This window comes from Salvelinus sp. IW2-2015, linkage group LG13 (genome assembly GCF_002910315.2).
Source record: "Salvelinus sp. IW2-2015 linkage group LG13, ASM291031v2, whole genome shotgun sequence".
Lineage (NCBI taxonomy): Eukaryota > Metazoa > Chordata > Actinopteri > Salmoniformes > Salmonidae > Salvelinus > Salvelinus sp. IW2-2015.
The window spans coordinates 42186344-42207526 of NC_036853.1; the positions used below are offsets into that span (position 1 = coordinate 42186344).

A 21183-nucleotide genomic window follows, 5' to 3' on the forward strand; every position below is an offset into this window, starting at 1 on the left:
GTGCCTCTTTGCTTAACATCATGGGAAAATCAAAAGAAATCAGACAAGATGTCAGAAAAAACTCCACAAGTCTGGTTCATCCTTGGGAGCAATTTCCAAACGCCTGAAGGTACCACGTTCATCTGTACAAACAATAGTACGCAAGTATAAACACCATGGGACCACGCAACCGTCATACCGCTCAGGAAGGAGATGCGTTCTGTCTCCTATTGAGGAACATACTTTGGTGCAAAAAGTGCAAATCAATCCCAGAACAACAGCAAAGGACCTTGTGAAGATGCTGGAGGAAACGGGTACAAAGGTATCTATATAAACAGTAAAACGAGTCCTATATCGACATAACCTGAAAGGCCACTCAGCAAGGAAGAAGCCACTGCTCCAAAACCGCCATGAAAAAGCCAGACTACGGTTTGCAACTGCACATGGGGAAAAATATCATACTTTTTGGAGAAATGTCCTCTGGTTTGATGAAACAAAAATAGAACTGTTTGGCCATAATGACCATCGTTATGTTTGGAGGAAAAAGGGGGACGCTTGCAAGCCAAAGGACACCATCCCAACCGTGAAGAACAGGGGGTGGCAGCATCATATTGTGGGGGTGCTTTGCTGCAGGAGGGACTGGTGCACTTCACAAACTAGATGGCATCATGTGGAAGGAAAATTATATGGATATATTGAAGCAACATCTCAAGGCATCAGTCAGGAAGTTAAAGCTTGGTCGCAAATGAGTCTTCCAAATGGACAATGACCCCAAGCATACTTCCAAAGTTGTAGCAAAATGGCTTAAGGACAACAAAGTCAAGGTATTGGAGCGGCCATCACAAAGCCCTGACCTCAATCCCATAGAAAATCTGTGCAGAACTGAAAAGGCATGTGCGAGCAAGGAGGCCTACAATCCTGACTCAGTTACACCAGCTCGGTCAGGAGGAATGAGCCAAAATTCACCCAACTTATTGTGGGAAGCTTGTGGAAGGCTACCCGAAACGTTTGACCCTTCTTTTGGCTTGGGGGCAGTATTTTGACGTCTGGATGAGAAGCGTGCCCAAAGTAAACTGCCTGTTACTCAGGTCCAGAAGCTCGGATATGCATATAATTGGTATATTTGGATAGAAAACACTCCAAGATTGCAGTTCCTATGGCTTCCACTAGACGTCAACAGTCTTTAGACATTGTTTCAGGCTTGTTTTCTGAAAAATGAAGAAGAATGAGACCTTTCTGTCAGTGGACTGTAGAATCATGCAGTGCTGGTTTGCGCGCATGACCAAGTGCTCGCCCTTTGTTGTTTTTCCTTTCTATTGAATACGCTATTGTCCGGTTTAAATATTATCGATTATTTAGACAATTGACAACGTGAGGATTAATTATTAACATCGTTTGACATGTTTCGACGAACTTTACCGGTACTATGAGGATGTATTCGTCTGCATGTTTTGACCGCCTTTGAGCCAGTGGATTACTGAACAAAACGCGCCAACAAAACTGAGCTTTTGGGATATAAAGAGGGACTTTATCGAACAAAACAAACATGTATTGTGTAGCTGGGACTCTTGTGACTGCAACCAGATGAAGATCTTCAAAGGTAAGTGATTAATTTTATTGCTATTTCTGACTGTCGTGACTCCTCTATTTGGTTGGAAAATGTTTATGCTTTTGTAAGCGGGGCGCTGTCCTCAGATAATCGCATGGTATGCTTTCGCCGTAAAGCCTTTTTGAAATCTGACAAAGCGGCTGGATTAACAAGAAGTTAATCTTTAAACCGATGTGTAACACTTGTATTTTTATGAATGTTTGTTATGACTATTTCTGTATTTTGAATTTGGTGCTCTGCAATTTCACCGGATGGTGTCGAGATGGGTCGCTAGCGGACTGCCTGCGCCAGAAAGGTTAAACAATTTAAAGGCAATGCTACCAAATACTAATTGAGTGTATGTAAACTTCTGACCCACTGGGAATGTGATGAAAGAAATACATGCTGAAATAAATTATTCTCTCTACTATTATTCTGACATTTCACATTCTTAAAATAAAGTGGGGATCCTAACGGACCTAAGACAGGGAATTTTTATGAGGATTAAATTTCAGGAATTGTGAAACTGAGTTTAAATATATTTGGCTAAAGTGTACGTAAACTTCCGAATTCAACTGTATGTGTGTGCGCGCATGATTGTGTGTGAGTGATAATTGGTGCTGTACTGAAAGTGTGAGCATATGAACAGGCCTATACAGGACTATGTTCAAGCATGTACACATCAGAGTGCATGAGTGTATGTATGAGCATGTACAGTGGGTATATAGCTTGAACATACAGCATTTGATCCCTCCCTCCCTGTCATTCTCTCTCCCACTTCCTTCAATCACCCCCCCTTTTTTCTATCCCTACCTACCTCCCTCCCTCCCTATCCCCCTCTCCCAGGTATCTGGTGTTGGAGCATGTCTCAGGAGGAGAGTTATTTGACTACCTGGTGAAGAAGGGCAGACTGACACCTAAAGAGGCCAGGAAGTTCTTCAGACAGATCATCTCAGCGCTTGACTTTTGCCACAGCCACTCTATATGGTCAGACACTACAGCATATATACTGTGTACAGCAATATATACACAGCCACTCGATGGTCAGACACTACAGCAATGCAGTATATACAGCAATATACTTTATATTACGATTAACACTGAGTATACCAAACATTAGGAACACCTTTCTTATTGAGTTGCACCTCCCTCAGAACCGCCTCAATTCGTATGGGCATGGACTCTGCAAGGTGTCGAAAGCATTCGACAGGGATGTTGGCCCATGTTGACTCCAATGCTTCCCACAGTTGCGTCGAGTTGGCTGGATGTCCTTTGGGTGGTGAACCATTCATGATTCACAGGGGGAACTGTTGAGCGTGAAAACCCCAGAAAGGCTTTCCAGGTCTTGAAACACTCAAACCAGGGTGCTTGGCACCTACTACCATACCCCGTTCAAAAGCGCTTAAATCTTGTCTTGCCCATTCACCCTCTGAATGGCACATCTACACAATCCATGTCTCAGTTGTCTCAATACTTAAAAATCCTTCTTGTCTCCCCTGTCTCCCCATATACACTGATTGAAGTGGGTTTAACAAGTGAGATCAATAAGGGATCATAGCTTTCACCTGGATTCAACTGATAAGTCAGTGTATACAAAGCCACTCTATATGGTCAGAGCCATATACACTGCTCAAAAAAATAAAGGGAACACTAAAATAACACATCCTAGATCTGAATGAATGAAATATTCTTATTAAATATTTTTTTCTTTACATAGTTGAATGTGCTGACAACAAAATCACACAAAAATTATCAATGGAAATCAAATTTATCAACACATGGAACTCTGGATTTGGAGTCACTCTCAAAGTGGAAAACCACACTACAGGCTGTAACTTGATGTAATGTCCTTAAAACAAATCAAAATGAGGCTCAGTAGTGTGTGTGGCCTCCACGTGCCTGTATGACCTCCCTACAACGCCTGGGCATGCTCCTGATGAGGTGGCGGATGGTCTCCTGAGGGATCTCCTCCCAGACCTGGACTAAAGCATCCGCCAACTCCTGGACAGTCTGTGGTGCAGCGTGGCGTTGGTGGATGGAGCGAGACATGATGTCCCAGATGTGCTCAATTGGATTCAGGTCTGGGGAACAGCGGGCCAGTCCATAGCATCAATGCCTTCCTCTTGCAGGAACTGCTGACACACTCAGCCACATGAGGTCTAGCATTGTCTTGCATTAGGAGGAACCCAGGGCCAACCGCACCAGCATATGGTCTCACAAGGGGTCTGAGGATCTCATCTCGGTACCTAATGGCAGTCAGGCTACTCTGGCGAGCACATGGAGGGCTGTGCGGCCCCCAAAGAAATGCCACCCCACACCATGACTGACCCACCACCAAACCGGTCATGCTGGAGGATGTCGCAGGCAGCAGAACGTTCTCCACGGCGTCTCCAGACTCTGTCACGTCTGTCACATGTGCTCAGTGTGAACCTGCTTTCATCTGTGAAGAGCACAGGGCGCCAGTGGCGCTTGCACAAAGGCGGAGGTAGCGGTCCTGCGCTGGGTTGTTGCCCTCCTACGGCCTCCTCCACGTCTCCTGATGTACTGGCCTGTCTCCTGGTAGCGCCTCCATGCTCTGGACACTACGCTGACAGACACAGCAAACCTTCTTGCCACAGCTCGCATTGATGTGCCATCCTGGATGAGCTGCACTACCTGAGCCACTTGTGTGGGTTGTAGACTCCGTCTCATGCTACCACTAGAGCTACCACTAGAGCGGTGAAAGCACCGCCAGCATTCAAAAGTGACCAAAACATCAGCCAGGAAGCATAGGAACTGAGAAGTGGTCTGTGGTCACCACCTACCTGCAGAACCACTCCTTTATTGGGGGTGTCTTGCTAATTGCCTATAATTTCCACCTGTTGTCTATTCCATTTGCACAACAGCATGTGAAATTTATTGTCAATCAGTGTTGCTTCCTAAGTGGACAGGTTGATTTCACAGAAGTGTGATTGACTTGGAGTTACATTGTGTTGTTTAAGTGTTCCCTTTATTTTCAACTGCATGCAGTTGAAGTCGGAAGTTCACATACACTTAGGTTGGAGTCATTAAAACTYGTTTTTCAACCACTCCACAAGTGGTTGAATTCTTGTTAACAAACTATAGTTTTGGCAAGTCGGTTAGGACATCTACTTTGTGCATGACACAAGTAATTTTACCAACAATTATTTCCAGACAGATTATTTCACTTATAATTCACTGTATCACAATTCAGGTGGGTCAGAAGTTGACTGTGCCTTTAAACAGCTTGGAAAATTCCAGAAAAAGAAGCTTCTGATAGGCTAAGTGACATCATTTGAGTCAATCGGAGGTGTACCTGTGGATGTATTTCAAGGCCTACCTTCAATTTCAGTGCTTCTTTGCTTGACATCATGGGAAAATCAAAAGAAATCAGCCCAAGACGTCAGAAAAAAAATTGTAGACCTCCACAAGTCTGGTTCATCCTTGGGAGCAATTTCCAAACGCCTGAAGGTACCACATTCATCTGTACAAACAATAGTACGCAAGTATAAACACCATGGGACCACACAGCCATCATACCGCTCAGGAAGGAGAYGCATTCTGTATCCTAGAATATGAACGTACTTTGGTGGGAAAAGTGCAAATCAATCCCAGAATAACAGCAAAGGACCTTATGAAGATGCTGGAGGAAACAGGTACAAAAGTATCTGTATCCACAGTAAAACGAGTCCTATATCGACATTTGGCTAAGGTGTATGTAAACTTCCGACTTCAACTGTATACACAGCCACAATTTTAAATCAATCTATTTAAAACTAGAGAGATTGAGAGGTAAAAAAAGAAGTGAAAGAAGAGAATAGACCTGTTTCTCTAACGTGTGTGTGTGTGTGTGTGTGTGTGTGTGTGTGTGTGTGTGTAGTCATAGAGACCTGAAGCCTGAGAACCTGCTCCTGGATGAGAAGAACAACATCCGCATAGCTGACTTCGGCATGGCCTCCCTACAGGTGGGGGACAGCCTGCTAGAGACCAGCTGTGGGTGAGTACTGTGTGTTCCTGCATGCGGGTGTCCTTAGTGATGTACAGTATGTTTATGAATGTTAAGAACGTTATTTTCTTTCTTCTGAATGATTTCAGATCTCCTCACTATGCATGTCCAGAAGTTATCAGGGTAAGTGTCTGTTGTTATTGTCAAGGTGCATGCACCTACAATATGTGTGTGTATATACTGTATGATTGAACAGTGAATATATTTTATTCTAAGTGAGTGTAGTGCCGTCTTCTTGTATTGCAGGGGGAGAAGTATGATGGTCGCAGGGCAGATGTATGGAGCTGTGGCGTTATCCTCTTTGCACTGCTGGTGGTAAGAACCTCTTCCTCTCTCTCCATCTTTCTTCCCCTCTGTCTCTCGCTCTGTAACTCCCCTTTCTCCTTTCCTGTGTGTGTAGGGAGCTCTACCCTTTGACCATGACAACCTGCGTCAGCTCCTTGAGAAGGTGAAGAGTGGGGTGTTCCACATGCCCCACTTCATCCCCCCAGACTGCCAGGCCCTGCTCAAAGGAATGATCCAGGTCAACCCTGACAAGAGACTCACGGTATGGGGGAGGAGAGGGGGATAGAGGGTGAGGATGGTGGAAGGGAGAGAGGAGAGGGAAGGGGATTATGGAGAGAGGGAGGATGATGATGGGGCGAAGGAGAGCCAGGCCCTGCTCAAAGGCATGATCGAGGTCAACCCTGACAGGAGACTCACGGTATGGGAGAGGGGAGGAGAGGGGGAAAAAAGGGTGGGGGGGGAGAGACTCACGGTACTGACTAGATGTAGGAGTACTCTGTGTTCTGTTTAGGTAACTAACTGACTGTGTCTGTGTTCTCTTACAGCTAGAAGCAATACAAAAACACTCCTGGTATCTGTAAGTACACTCATCCCATTCTACTCTATTTTCGCTACTTTCTCACCCACAGCTGGTTTTCTCTGACACTAGGCAGGTAGCCTAGTGGTTAGAGCATTGGGCCAGTAACCGAAAGGTTGCTAGATCAAATCCCTGAGCTGACAAGGTAAAAATCTGTCGTTCTGCCCCTGAACAAGGCGGTTAACCTACTGTTCCTAGGCAGTCATTGTAAATAACAATTTGTTCTTAACTGACTTGCCTAGTTAAAAAAAGGTTAAATTTAAAAAACGTATCATTGTCTTCTCTCTGAATAGAAGAATAAAAGAAACAGTCAGTTGAGTTGCTTGTGTATGTGACCTTGTTCACGGAACTCTTCACTCATCTGTACTCTCTCCCCTCCATTTGTCTTTCTATCTCGATCTATCTCTCTTTTCACACTATCTCTTTCCCCCTTTCCATATTTCTCCCTTGTCAGTGGTGGTCGTAACGAGCCGTGTCCGGAGCAGCCTCCTCCCAGGCGTGTGTGTGTGAAGAGGATTGTGTCGCTGACAGAGCTGGACCCCGATGTACTGGACAGCATGCACTCTCTGGGCTGCTTCAGAGACCGGGGAAAACTGACCCAGGACCTGCAGTGTGAGGAGTGAGTACTGTCTTGGGTGCTTTTAGAGACTGGGGAAAGCTGACCCGGGACCTGCGATGAGTGTCCCTTGATGTGGCCCCTGTAGTGTCACCATTCACTGGTTGCTGTGGAAACGAACTATTGATCTCTCTCTTAGTGTCTCTGGCACCTCTTTATTAGAAGTAGGAATAGGATAAAGTAAAGGTAATCTGACCTTTGGAAATAGGACTTTGTGGAGTGTTTGGACAGGGTCTTCCTCTTCCTCTTTTTAATCTCTCTCTCTCTTGACTGACTGACCAATCTAATCTGCTTTTTTGGCACGTCAAATGTTACATCACTCTGGCAAAGCATAAACATGACCAAAGATATTAACAATGGCTCTTTCTCCTTCTACTGTTGTCCCTCCAACTCTCACATTCACATTATGCTCTAGTTCTGAGTGAACTATTCATGCTGTAACTATACTACTACAACTGTTTCGTTATTGTTAATAAAACAATTATATTCTGTTCAGATATTAACCCTAGATATCGCAACACTCTTTTTCAATCCCTGAATGTCTCTTACGATCTCTCGCTCTCTCTCTCTCTCTCGCTCTCTCTCTCGTTTTCCAAGAGACAACCAGGAGAAGATGATCTACTACCTCCTCTTGGACAGGAAAGAGCGTTACCCCAGCTGTGAGGACGAAGACCTGCCGCCCAGGAACGATATAGGTTAGAAAGAAAACCTTTAGACAACATTAGAAAACCTTTAGACAACATATATTAGAAAGGAACAACATTCCTAACCTACACTTATTGGACACTCTGATTACCCCGAAGTGTCCACCGTGTGCTCTGAACACTCCCAGAAACATTCTATTCATATTCTATTCTAACATAACATTCTAAGAAATAATTTGGAACATTCTATTTCTAGCCAAATCGGACTTACTGATAGGTATCTGTGAAGCTAGCAACAATAAGCAACATCTGGCGATTCTGTTTCAAAATAAAAGAGCTGCAAGTAAACTTCAAAATAATTGTCCTGTGACAAAAATGTACAACAAATTCATAAGTTAGAGGTGCTTTAACCGTTCTGTGTACCTCTGAGACCTGGATTCTAACCGTTCTAAGGTCTCCCAGCAGATCCCCCTAGGAAACGGGTGGACTCTCCCATGCTGACCCGTCATGGCCGGTGCCGGCCGGAGAGGAAGAGTCTGGAGGTGCTGAGTGTGACGGAGCAGGGCTCCCCCACACCCACGCGCAGGGCGCTAGACACCTCCGCACACAGCCAGAGGTTAGACATAGATACACTACCGGTCAAAAGTTTTAGAACACCTACTCATTCAAGGGTTTTTCTTTATTTTTACTATTTTCTATGTTGTAGAATAATAGTGAAGACATCAAAACTATTCTTCAAATAGCCACCCTTTGCCTTGATGACAGCTTTGCACATTCTTGGTGTTCTCTCAACCAGCTTCATGAGGAATGCATTTCAATTAAAAGGTGTGCCTTTATTAAAAGTTATTTTGTGGAATTTCTTTCCTTAATACATTTGAGCCAATCAGTTGTGTTGTGACAAGGTAAGGGGGGGTATACAGAAGATGCCCCTATTTGGTAAAAATACCAAGTCCATATTATGGAAAGAACAGCTCAAATAAGCAAAGAGAAACGACAGTCCGTTACTTTAAGACATGAAGGTCAGTCAATATGAAAATTTTCAATAATTTTGAACCTTCAAGTGAAGTCGCAAATACCATCAAGCGCTATGATGAAACCGGCTCCCATGAGGACCGCCACAGGAATGTAAAGACCCAGAGTTACCTCTGCTGCAGAGGATAAATTCATGAGTTACCTCCCTCAGAAATTGCAGCTCAAATAAATGCTTTACAGAGTTCAAGTAACAGACACATCTCAACATCAACTGTTCAGAGGAGACTGTGTGAATCAAGCCTTCATGGTCGGATTGCTGCAAAGAAATCACTACTAAAGGACACCATTAACAAGAGACTTGATGGGCCAAGAAACATGAGCAATGGACATTAGCAACGGACCAGTGAAAATTTGTCCTTTAGTCTGGAGTCCAAATTGGAGATTTTTGCTTCCAACCGCCGTGTCTTTGTGAGACGAGGTGTGGGTGAACGGATGATCTCCGCATGTGTATTTCCCACCGTAAGCATGGAGGAGGTGTTATGGTGTAGGGGTGCTTTGCCGTTAACACTGTCTGATTTATTTTGAATTCAAAGCACACTTAACCAGCATGGCTACCTCAGCATTCTGCAGCGATACGCCATCCCATCTGGTTTGTGCTTAGTGGGAGTATCATTTGTTTTTCAACAGGACAATGACCCAACACAGTGAAGGAAAAGCAGCCAACAAGTGCTCAGCATAGGTAGGGACTCCTTCAAAACTGTTAGAAAAGCATTCCAAGTGAAGCTGGTTAAGAGCATGCCAAGAGTGTGGAAAGCTGTCAAAGGCAAAGGGTGGCTATTTGAAGAACCTCACATACACACACTCAGGTCGCACATAAAGACACACATGCACACCATATATACAGTGTTGTGAAAAAATATTTGCCCCCTTCCTGATTTCTTATTTTTTTGCACATTTGTCACACTTAAATGTTTCAGATCATCAAACAAATTGTAATATTACACAAAGATAACCCAAATAAACACAAAATTCAGTTAAGTGATAGCTTTTTTCCCTTAATAAAATTGTCCGAACCTTCATGGCCCTATATGACAAAGTAATTGCCCTCCCTTGTTTAATCATGAATTTAATGTGGTTAATCACATTTTTTGGAAAGCTGAGTTCAATTTCACTAGCCACACCCAAGCCTGATTACTGCCAGACCTGTTGAATCAAGAAATCACTTAAATAGAACCTGTCTGACAAAGTGAAGTAGGCCAAAAGATCTCAAAAAGCAAGACATCATGCTGTGAGCCAAAGAAATTCAGGAACAGATGAGAAACAAAGTAATTGACATCTATCAGTCTGGAAAGGGTTACAAAGCCATTTCTAAAGCTTTGGGACTCAAGCGAACCGCGGTGAGAGCCATTATCCACAAATGGAGAAAATGGTGAATCGTCCCAGGAGTGGCCGGCCTACCAAAATTTCCCCAAAAGGGAAATCCAAGAGGTCACAAGAGGTCACGAAAGAACCCACAACATCATCTAAAGAACTGCAGGCCTCAGTTAAGGTCAGTGTTCATGACTCAACCATAAGAAAGAGACTGGGCAAAAACGGCATCCACTGCAGTTCTAAGGCGAAAACCACTGCTGACCAAAAATAACAAAGGTAGTCTGTACAAAAATATAACTGATATTACAGGTATGGTATTTTATAAATTCTTCAGTAGAACCACCTCAATAATAATCAGGTAGTGTAAATGTGTGTCCATTTGTAAAAGAGTTGGTCAAGCATGATAAGATCAGTTGGYCAAGCGTGACTTACCCTGGGACTGCTGAGAGGACTTGATGAGAGCCCTGTTGAAGCTCCACTGACTGAACGAGACCTGGAGGACAAAAATCCTAGTCTCACTTTTGGCAAAAAACATCTTGATGAACTTTTTGGAAAATATTCTGTGGATTGATGAGACACAAGTTGAACTTTTTGGAAGGTGTGCGTCCCGTTACATCTGGCGTAAAAGTAACATGGCATTTCAGAAAAAGAACATCATTCCAACAGTCAAATATGGTGGTGGTAGTGTGAATGTCTGGGGCTGCTTTGCTGCTTCAGGACCTGGATGACTTTCTGTGATTGATGGAACCATGAATTCTGCTCTATACCAAAAAATCCTGAAGGAGAATGTCCGGCCATCAGTTTGTGACCTCAAGCTGAAGTGCACTTGGGTTCTGCAGCAGGACAATGATCCAAAACACACCAGCAAGTCCACCTCCTGAATGGCTTTAAAAAACAAAATGAAGGTTTTGGAGTGGCCTAGTCAAAGTCCGGACTTGAATCCGATTGAGATGCTGTGGCGTGACCTTAAAGGTGGGCTCATGCTCGAAAACCCTCCAATGTGGCTGAATTAAAACAATTCTGCAAAGAAGAGTTGGCCAAAATTCCTCCACAGCGATGTGAAAGACTCATTGCCAATTATCGCAAACGCTTGATTGCAGTTGTTGCTGCTGAGGGTGGCACAACCAGTTATTAGGTTTAGGGGGCAATTACTTTTTCACATAGAGTTCGGATAGCTTTTTTCCCTTAATAAATAAAATCATCACTTAACTRCATTTTGTGTTTACTTGGGTTATCTTTGTAATATTTAAATTTGTTTGATCTGAAACATTTAAGTGTGACAAACGTGCAAAGAAATCAGGAAGGGGGCAAATACTTTTTCACAGCACTGTGTGTGTGTGTATATATATATATACAGTGGGGAGAACAAGTATTTGATACACTGCCGATTTTGCAGGTTTTCCTACTTACAAAGCATGTAGAGGTCTGTCATTTATATCATAGGTACCACTCCTCAACGCTGAGAGACGTACATACTACAAAACAATTCAGAACCTTAACAAAAATCCAGAAAATCACATTGTATGATTTTTAAGTAATTAATTTGCATTTTATTGCAAGACATAAGTATTTGATCACCTACCAACCAGTAAGAATTCCGGCTCTCACAGACCTGTTAGTTTTTTCTTTAAGAAGCCCTCCTGTTCTCCACTCATTACCTGTATTAACTGCACTGCTTTTGAACTCGTTACCTGATAAAAGACACCTGTCCACACACAATCAAACAGATTCCAACCTCTCCACAATGGCCAAGACCAGAGAGCTGTGTAAGGACATAGGGATAAAATTGTAGACCTGCACAAGGCTGGGAGGCTACAGGACAAAGGGCAAGCAGAACTGGTAGCTTGGTGAGAAGGAAACAACTGTTGGCCGCAATTATTAGAAAATGGAAGAAGTTCAAGATGACGGATAATCACCTCGTCTGGGGCTCCATGCAAGATTTCACCTCGTGGGGCATCAATATCATGAGAGAAGGTGAGGGATCAGCCAAGAACTACACGACGCAGGACCTGGTCAATGACCTGAAGAGAGCTGGGACCACAGTCTCAAGAAAAACCATTAGTAACACCTACGCCGTCATGGATTAAAATCCTGCAGCGCACAGCGCAAGTCCCCCCTGCTTAAGCAGTGCAATGTCCAGAGCCTGTCTGAAGTTTGCCAATGACCATCTGGATGATCCAGAGGAGAATGGGAGAAGTCATGTGGTCTGATGAGACAAAATAGAGCTTTTTGGTCTAACTCCACTCGCCGTGTTTGGAGGAAAAGAAGTATGAGTACAACCCCCAAGAACACCATCCCAACCGTGAAGCATGGAGGTGGAAACATCATTTTTGGGTATGCTTTTCTGCAAAGGGGACAGGACGACTGCACCGTATTGAGGGGAGAATGGATGGGCCATGTATCGCGAGATCTGGCCAACAACCTCCTTCCCTCAGTAAGAGCATTGAAGATGGGTCGTGGCTGGGTCTTCCAGCAAGACAACGACACGAAGCACACAGCCATGGCAACTAAGGAGTGGCTCCGTAAGAAGCATCTCAAGGTCCTGGAGTGGCCTAGCCAGTCTCCAGACCTGAACCCAATAGAAAATCTTTGGAGGGAGCTGAACGTCCGTATTGCCCAGCGACAGCCCCGAAACCTGAAGGATCTGGGAAAGATCTGTAGGGAGGAGTGGGCAAAAATCCCTGCTGCAGTGTGTGCAAACACAGTCAAAGAACTACAGGAAACTGATGATCTCTGTAATTGCAAACAAAGGTTTCTGTACCAAATATAGTCCTGCTTATTCTGATTGTATACAAATACTTCATGTACATGCAATAATTAAATGCAAAATATTAATTACTTAAAAATCATACAATGTATTTTCTGGATTTTGTTTTAGATTCCGTCTCTCATAGTTGAAGTGTACCTATGATAAAAATTACAGACCTCTACATGCTTTGTAAGTAGGAAACCTGCAAAATCGGCAGTGATCAAATACTTTGTTCTCCCCACTGTATATATACATACATGCTTTGTGTTGTACTAGTGTAGTCTGTTAGTGGACCATACTATGTGGTACTGTACCAATGTTGTCATGGAAAAAAACATAATTTCACAGTGAAAGCACATGATTTCACATGCACAATTCTATTCACATGTGAAACCATGTGGTTTTGGAAACACTTCGTGATATTTCACTTGATGACCTGCAAACAAAAGTTAATAGGATAATGTCACAAATATTGCAGTGTTCCCACACTTGCCTTGATTACAGTGGTATGGTTATTTTATACAGTATATTATTTTCAACAGGTCCTCACTAGAGGATTTGTATTCACGATCCTGTGTGTCACAGTATTACAATCTTCCTGTTACACCACCATGTCTGTGTCAATGACTGATTTCACATGTATTCCTACACTTTGAGCCTTAAAAGTAAATCTCAGCTTGTATAATACAGTCAAGAAAAAACGAATTATATTTAATATTCAGTAGTAACATTAAAACAGAATAATATGCCCCCACAACATTAGACAACTATACAGAAAACCCTCAAATTGCTGAAAAAAGTAAATTATAATCAATGATGAAAGAAAGTCAGATTAAATGATAACTAAAATAGCAGTGCAGATGACACTTGTTTTCTATGTGCAGAAATGTATTATAGGTAATGAATGTGTATGTGACTTCTTAGACTGCTACAGACTCTGGTGCAGTAGCAAGATCAGCGTAATCCAGAGGTTGTGAGTTCAAATCCAATCTTGGGTCATATTGAAAAGTCAGTACTAAGTGAACATGTCAAATGTAAGCATATTGTCATTGATGAAAGATTTGTGACCTTTTTTTTATAACACATGTCACAGGCCGGCTCATAGCCTGTGACAAAAATGAGGGGACACGAACAACAGGTATAGGCCAATCAAAAAGGTTCTTTATTCTAAACCAAACTAACTTTAAACAAAGAAAAAGGAATGAGGTGTGGAAGTATCATAATGTAGGGTGTATGTAAAGTGCAGGGATGCGTGAATCTGTGTGTGTGAATATGACTGAGTGAAAACTATGTAAAACTACAAAGGAACAAACAAAACAGGATCATACCTGGAGGGGCAGAGAGAGAGACAAAAGTGATTAGTGAAGCAGTTTAAATACCCTGAGCCCAGGTGGCTCCAATCACTAACGACCCTCTGCCTGCAGGAGGAACCGCCCCTGCAATGCAGAAGGGCCGTGACACACATTTTAGCTCAACAACCTACCACTTACCTTAAAACCCCCATACCATTTATTTACTTCCCTTTAAAAAAAAATGTGAAGCTGAAATTAAGCTGACATTTTTACATGGATAAAATAAGAGGCACATTAGGTCAGTTCTTCACATGTATTCAATATAGAGTTCACATGCTAACACCACCCTTTCACATGTGAGAAGAGTAAAATGTTTTCACCTCACATGTGAATGGCAGATTCAGATGTGAAAAACAAATTTGCACTTTCATATGTAAATAGTTCAATTGTGAAAATCAAACTCCCATATGTGGAATTGCATTTTCACACGTGGAAAAACTTTAATGTGAAAATTGAATTTGCACTTTCACATGTGGAAAACTTTGAAATGTTGTGACGTGTAGTTTCATTTTATCACGTTGCCACATGTTATCTCATTAACTTCACATAAGATCACGTGAAATTCATGTGGTTTTTCCATAAGGGAGACTATGCTATGTGTTACTGTACCAGTGTTCTCTGATACTAGGATTTTTGTCCTCCAGGTCTCGTTCAGTCAGTGGCGCTTCAACAGGGCTCTCATCAAGTCCTCTCAGCAGTCCCAGGGTAAGTCTATGCTTGGCCAACTCTTTTACAAATGGACACATTTACACTACCTGATTATTATTGAGGTGGTTCTACTGAAGAATTTATAAAACACCATACCTGTAATATCAGTATATTTTTGTACAGACTACCTTTTGTTCATGTTGAAATGTGCTACTGCACATCTACACTACTGTGATTTGATTGTGTTTCTCTGTACTGAAGTGTAATTGTAACTGTTCTGAGACTGTCCATCACCCTCATACTGTCCCATTCTGAGCCATTACCCATAACAGACACTAGAGACACACACACACACATACACATTCCAAATAGAGGCACACACCGATACGATCACATATTAGCCCTCAAATTGAAAGGGTCTCTGGACCTTTATTCAAAATGGATGCTATTAAATTTACATAAGATGAATAACAGAATATTCATTTGATAAATCCCTACAATTAGAAATGTAAGTACAATCAGAAGTCTATAGTATATTCATAAATCATAACTCATGACCATTGCTCTCTTCATCTTTCCTTCCCTCCTTCCTTCCTCTCCATCTCTCTGTCCTTTCTCTTCCCACGCATCAGAGCCCAGTTTTCACTTTCAGCCAATCAGAAGTCACCTCCGCCTCCACCACCCACTCCAAAGACCCCAAACCAGGAAGTGCCACCACTCCCCGGCCGTCACCACGGACGACCGTGCCTGACCCCAAAACCCAGACTCTGCCCTCCAAAGGGCTCTCCGATCGCCCTCACCTCCAGTCCATGAAGTCACTACCTCTCCAAACTCCCCCCTCACCCATCCTCTCCCCCATCCCTCGCTTCTTTTTCCCCGCCCCCTCCGTCTTTAAGTTGGTCACTAAGAACGTCTATCCTAACTCTGCCCCTGTGCCACAGGTCACCCCTCAGGGGTCTCCACTCCCCACCCCCCTGGGAACCCCCGTCCACCACCCCCAGCACCCCCCGCCCACCCCTCCCTCCTCCTCCTCGTCCTCCTCCTCCTCGCGGGCGGAGGGAGGCGGCGGGGGTGTGGGCGGGGGCGGATCCCTCTCCCTAACCCCGCCCTCCAGCCCTGGAGGCAGCGGGGGGATGGCCGCCAGTAGCTCCGCCCACTGGAGGACACGCCTCAACTCCTTTAAGAACAACCTGCTGGGATCGCCACGCTTCCACCGACGCAAACTGCAGGGTGAGAGAGAGAGAGAGGGGGGGGAGTGTGTGCAAGCTGTAGTATGAGAGTGGGACGGGTTATTGGCAAACTGCACGGGGAGAGGTCAATTCTATTTCAATTCAGAAATTTGGCAATTCAATGTATTTCATTTCATTTGGACTCAAAACAGATTTGGGCCAAACCTTGATATCTAAAGTAAATTATATGATATAAACAATTATATGCATTGTGATTCATATTTTCAATCAAATCAATTAGTTACAGTGCAGTATACCTAACAATACACACAAATCCCCAAAATAAAAAAATTAATTTCAGAACGAGCAATGAATATAAATATTTAAGTATATAGTGGTGTGTATGGACAGTATATGAATAGGAAAGGTGTGTACATCAGTAGTTAGTGTCTTCAGAAAGTAATCATATCCCTTGACTTATTCCACATTTTGTTGTTACAGCCTGAATTCAAAATGTATTAAATGTTTTTATTTGTGCACTCATCTACCAATAATAACACATACTGACAAAGTGAAAAAGTATTTTAGACATTTTTTTCAATTCAATTTAAAATAACTATTCACACCCATGAGTGTTAGAATCACCTTTGGCAGTGATTACAAGTGAGTCTTTCTGGGTAAGTCTCTAAATAGCTTTGTACACCTGGATTGTACAACATTTGTCTATCATTATTTTCTAAATTCTTCGAGCTCTGTCCAGTTAATTGTTGATCATTGCTAGACAACCATTTTCAAGTCTTGCCATAGATTTTCAAGCAGATTTAAGTCAAAACTGTAACTCGCCCACTCAAGAACATTCACGGTCTTTTTGGTAAGCAACTCCAGTTTAGATTTGGCCTTGTGTTTTTATGTTATTGTCCTTCTGAAAGGTGAATTCATCTTCCAGTGTCTGGTGGAAAGCAGACTGAACTAGGTTCTCACCTGTGCTTAGTGCCATTCCGTTTCTTTTTTTTTATCCTGAAACTCTTCAGTCCTTAATGATTACAAGCATACCCATAACATGATGCAGCCACCAATTTGCTTGAAAATATGGAGTCGTACTCAGTAATGTGTTATATTGGATTTGCCCCAAACACTTTTTGTAGTATTACTTTAGTTCCTTGTTGCAAATATTTTGGAATTAAAAAAAAATTCTGTACAGGCTTCAATTAGGTTAGTATTGTGTAGTAACTACAACGTTGTTCATCCATCCCCAGTTTTCTCCTATCACAGCCATTAAACTCTAACTGTTTTAAAGTCACCATTGGCCTCATGGTGAAATCCCCTAAGCGATTTCCTTCATATCTTTCAATTGAGTAAGGAAGGATGCCTGTATCTTTGTAGTCAATCTGTGTATTGATACACCATCCAAAGTGTAATTAATAATTTCACCATGCTCAAAGGAATATTCTATGTCTGCTTTTTTTTAACCCATCTACCATTAGGTGCCCTTTGTGAGGCTTGGGAAACATCCCTGGTCTTTGGTTGAATCTGTGTTTGAAATTCACTGCTCGACTGAAGAAGGTCCTTCAGTCGAGCAGTGAATTCAAACACAGATTCAACCAAAGACCAGGGATGTATCTGTATGTGTAGGGTACCGAGATGAGGTAGTCATTCAAAAATCATGTTAAACACTGTTGTTGCACACAGAGTGAGTCCATGCAACTTATTATGTGAGTTAAGCACATTTTTACTCCTGAACTTATTTATATCAGGTATGAAGGTGAGACCCAGATGCAGACAATGTCGAATTAACAATGGTTTAATAATCCAACAGGGGCAGGCAATAGACAGGTCAAGGCTGGCAGGGGTCAGTAAACCAGAGGTGGGGCAACGGTACCGTACGGCAGACAGGCTCAGGGTAGGCAGAGGTCAATAATCCAGAGGTGGGGCAAAGGTACAGGTCGGCAGGCAGGCTCAGGGGTCAGGCAGGCAGGCTCAGAGTCAGGACAGGCAAGGGTCAAAACCAGGATGGTGAGAAAAAGAGACTGGGAAAAACAGGAGGTGAGAACAAACGCACTGTTTGACTTGACAAACAAGACGAACTGGCAACAGACAAACAGAGAACACAGGTATAAATACACAGTGGATAATGGGGAAGATGGGCGACACCTGGAGGGGGGTGGAGACCATCACAAAGACAGGTGTAACATCAGTGTGTGTGACAATTTAGGCTTGCCAAAAGGAAGGGGTTGATTCCTTGAGTCAAGACATTTCAGCTTTTAATTTTGTATTCATTTGTAAAAATGTCTAAACATAATTTAACTTTGACACTACGGGGTATTGTGTGTAGGCCAGTAAAAAAAAATAGATATTTAATCCATTTTAAATTCAAGCTGTAATACAATAAAATGTGGAAAAAGTCAAGGGGTGTGAATACTTTCTGAAAGCACTGTATATAGGATGAGCCAGGACAGTAAATACATATGAATTGTGTAAAACAGTATGTAAACATTATTACTAGTATGTGCATATTCTGTTCTCAAAGTAGCCACAGTCTCTTCTACCATTGCAGAAGGACCGTAGTGTACTGTACGGTGCTCAAATTAATTAGACAGATTAGTCATTAAATCAATGAAACTGAACCTCATCAAGTGGTGTTATCAAGTTCTACTTCCCCCTCTCCACCACTCTACTCTCTCCCTCCCCACCCTCTCTCTTTCTCCTTATTTTTCTATCTTTCCCTCTATATATAAACTCCCCCATCTCTCCTTTCTTTCTCTCCATCTCTCTCCTTTTGTTCTCCTGTAGTTCCAACACCGGAGGACATGTCCAGTCTAACTCCAGAATCAAGCCCAGAGTAAGTAGATAATCCTAGACATACACAGTTAGTCTATCTATATCCATCAGAATGACTGTTCTGCCTGTCATGTAAAATGCTATCTGCTAGCCTGTAGCACGTTTCTATGCTGCATGTTTAGGTAAAACTTTAAATCAACTTCCTTGAATAAGACATTATAAATGCTTATAAAAGCACCTCTATTTAACATTTGAAATGTAGATTCTTAAAAAATATTACTATATGACTGTTGCTTCTGACTGGCAGGCTGGCCAAGAAGTCGTGGTTTGGGAACTTCATCAGCCTGGAAAAGGAGGAACAGATATTTGTTGTCATTAGAGACAAACCGCTTAGTTCCATCAAAGCTGATATAGTCCATGCCTTCTTGTCGGTGAGTATCTCTGTCTATCCGAAAATCCTCACTCATTCTTCCTCTCTATCTCTCTCTGACCACTCTCTCCTCTCCTCTGTACCTTCCCCTACTCTCCTCTCCTCTGTACCTTCCCCTACTCGGTTTCAGTGAAAGGCCTGTACAGCCATGATACAAAGATACACAACCCCATTCATAAAACATGAACACATAAACATAGATGGAAAGCTTGTAAAGCTGTTTCCAATGCTGTGTTACATTACATCTGTCCAGATCCCGTCCCTGAGTCACAGCGTCGTCTCCCAGACCAGCTTCAGAGCAGAGTATAAGTCCTCTGGTGGCCCCTCCGTCTTCCAGAAGCCTGTTAAGTTCCAGGTGGACATTGCCTTCTCTGAGGGAGAGAGGGACAGAGAAAGGGAACGAGCCGAGAGGGAAGGAAAGAGGGAGAATGGCATCTACAGTGTGACTTTCACCCTCATATCAGGTAGTGGTTCCCAAACTTGTTTGTGTTACAGTAAGGCTTTTTTCAATTGTTCTTGCAACCAACCAAGCGGCAAATCCTAACTTTCACTTAAGACGTATTGTCACTTAGTTATGCATTTGATTTCAATGGGAGTAGGATTTTCAAGTGAAAATGTGACTTAAGCGGAAGGTATGATTTGCTTGAAGTTACAGTTTAATTTAGTCTATGATACATTTATTGGCAAAAATGTGTAATCAGTGTTTKGTAACTAATGTTTGGCATGATTTTATCCTATATAATATATCCCCAACATATACCACAAAACTGTCAAGACGGTTAACAGAACTCATTATACATGTAGGTAATTAATCTAAAATATTGATGCGGAGCAGTGTATACCTTGACTGAGTGTTTCTTTCTCCTTAGGTCCAAGTCGCAGGTTCAAGAGAGTGGTGGAAACGATTCAAGCCCAGCTACTTAGTACTCATGATCAGCCATCTGTGCAGGCACTGGCTGGTGGGTCCCCTCACACACACACACTATTTATATCTCTGTCTTCATCAAACTCATGTCTTTTTATCTTTTTCTCCCCAGATGAGAAGAATGGGCAGCTGACCTCGCGTCCGCCCGGCACCCCGACCCGGCAAAACTCCCGACGTTCGGAAGGAGGCGGGGACCGGGGCGAGAAGTGTGAGCGTGGTGACGCAGGGATAGGGGGCAGTGGGAGTGTGCTTCATGTGTGGAGGGACCCACCACCAGTGCCTGCACAGATGGCTGATCATGAGTACTAAGTAGCTGGGTTGAATCGTTTCCACCTCTCTTGAACCTGCGACTGGACCTAAGGGAAAGAAACACTCAGTCAAGGTATACACTGCTCCGCATACTATTTTAGATTAATTACTACATGTATAATGAGTTCTGTTAACCGTCTTGACAGTTTTGTGGTATATGTTGGGGATATATTATATAGGATAAAATATGCCAAACATTAGTTACAAACACTGATTACACATTTTTGCCAATAAATGTATCATAGACTAAATTAACTGTACTTCAAGCAAATCATACCTTCCGCTTAAGTCCATTTTCACTTGAAAATCCTACTCCCATTGAAATCAAATGCATACTAAGTGACATACGTCTTACGTGAAAGTTAGGATTTGCCGCTTGGTTGGTTGCAAGAACAATTGAAAAAAAGCCTTACTGTAACACAAACAAGTTTGGGAACCACTACCTGATATGAGGTGAAAGTCACACTGTAGATGCCATTCTCCTCTTTCCTTCCCTCTCGGCTCTGTTCCCTTTCTCTGCCCTTCTCCCCTCAGAGAAGGCAATGTCCACCTGGAACTTAACAGGCTTTCTGGAAGACGGAGGGGCCACCAGAGGACTTATACTCTGCTCTGAAGCTGGTCTGGGAGACGACGCTGTGACTCAGGGACGGGATCTGGACAGATGTAATGTAACACAGCATTGGAAACAGCTTTACAAGCTTCATCTATGTTTATGTGTTCATGTTTTTATGAATGGGGTTGTGTATCTTGTATCATGGCTGTACAGGCCTTTCACTGAAACCGAG

At 42.8% G+C, this 21183-nt stretch overlaps 1 protein-coding gene across 8 annotated transcripts in view; it reads left to right on the plus strand.

Moving 5' to 3' along the window:
- LOC111971506 (serine/threonine-protein kinase BRSK2-like) overlaps positions 1-21183 on the plus strand; it is a 35230-nt gene that overhangs the window by 3964 nt on the left and 10083 nt on the right. For 2 of the 8 annotated variants that reach the window (XM_023998307.2, XM_023998312.2), the window contains 15 exons: positions 2414-2554; positions 5448-5564; positions 5663-5696; positions 5820-5888; positions 5974-6120; positions 6404-6435; positions 6890-7054; positions 7649-7746; positions 8149-8311; positions 14784-14844; positions 15420-16017; positions 18747-18795; positions 19042-19165; positions 19418-19628; positions 20034-20123. In XM_023998307.2, coding sequence (XP_023854075.1) covers positions 2414-2554; positions 5448-5564; positions 5663-5696; positions 5820-5888; positions 5974-6120; positions 6404-6435; positions 6890-7054; positions 7649-7746; positions 8149-8311; positions 14784-14844; positions 15420-16017; positions 18747-18795; positions 19042-19165; positions 19418-19628; positions 20034-20123 — 2099 coding nt within the window. Of the gene's footprint in view, positions 1-2413; positions 2555-5447; positions 5565-5662; positions 5697-5819; positions 5889-5973; positions 6121-6229; positions 6277-6403; positions 6436-6889; positions 7055-7648; positions 7747-8148; positions 8312-14783; positions 14845-15419; positions 16018-18746; positions 18796-19041; positions 19166-19417; positions 19629-20033; positions 20124-21183 lie in introns of those variants that run through there. The other 6 variants (XM_070446285.1, XM_023998308.2, XM_070446286.1 and 3 more) reach the window with 6 other exon arrangements.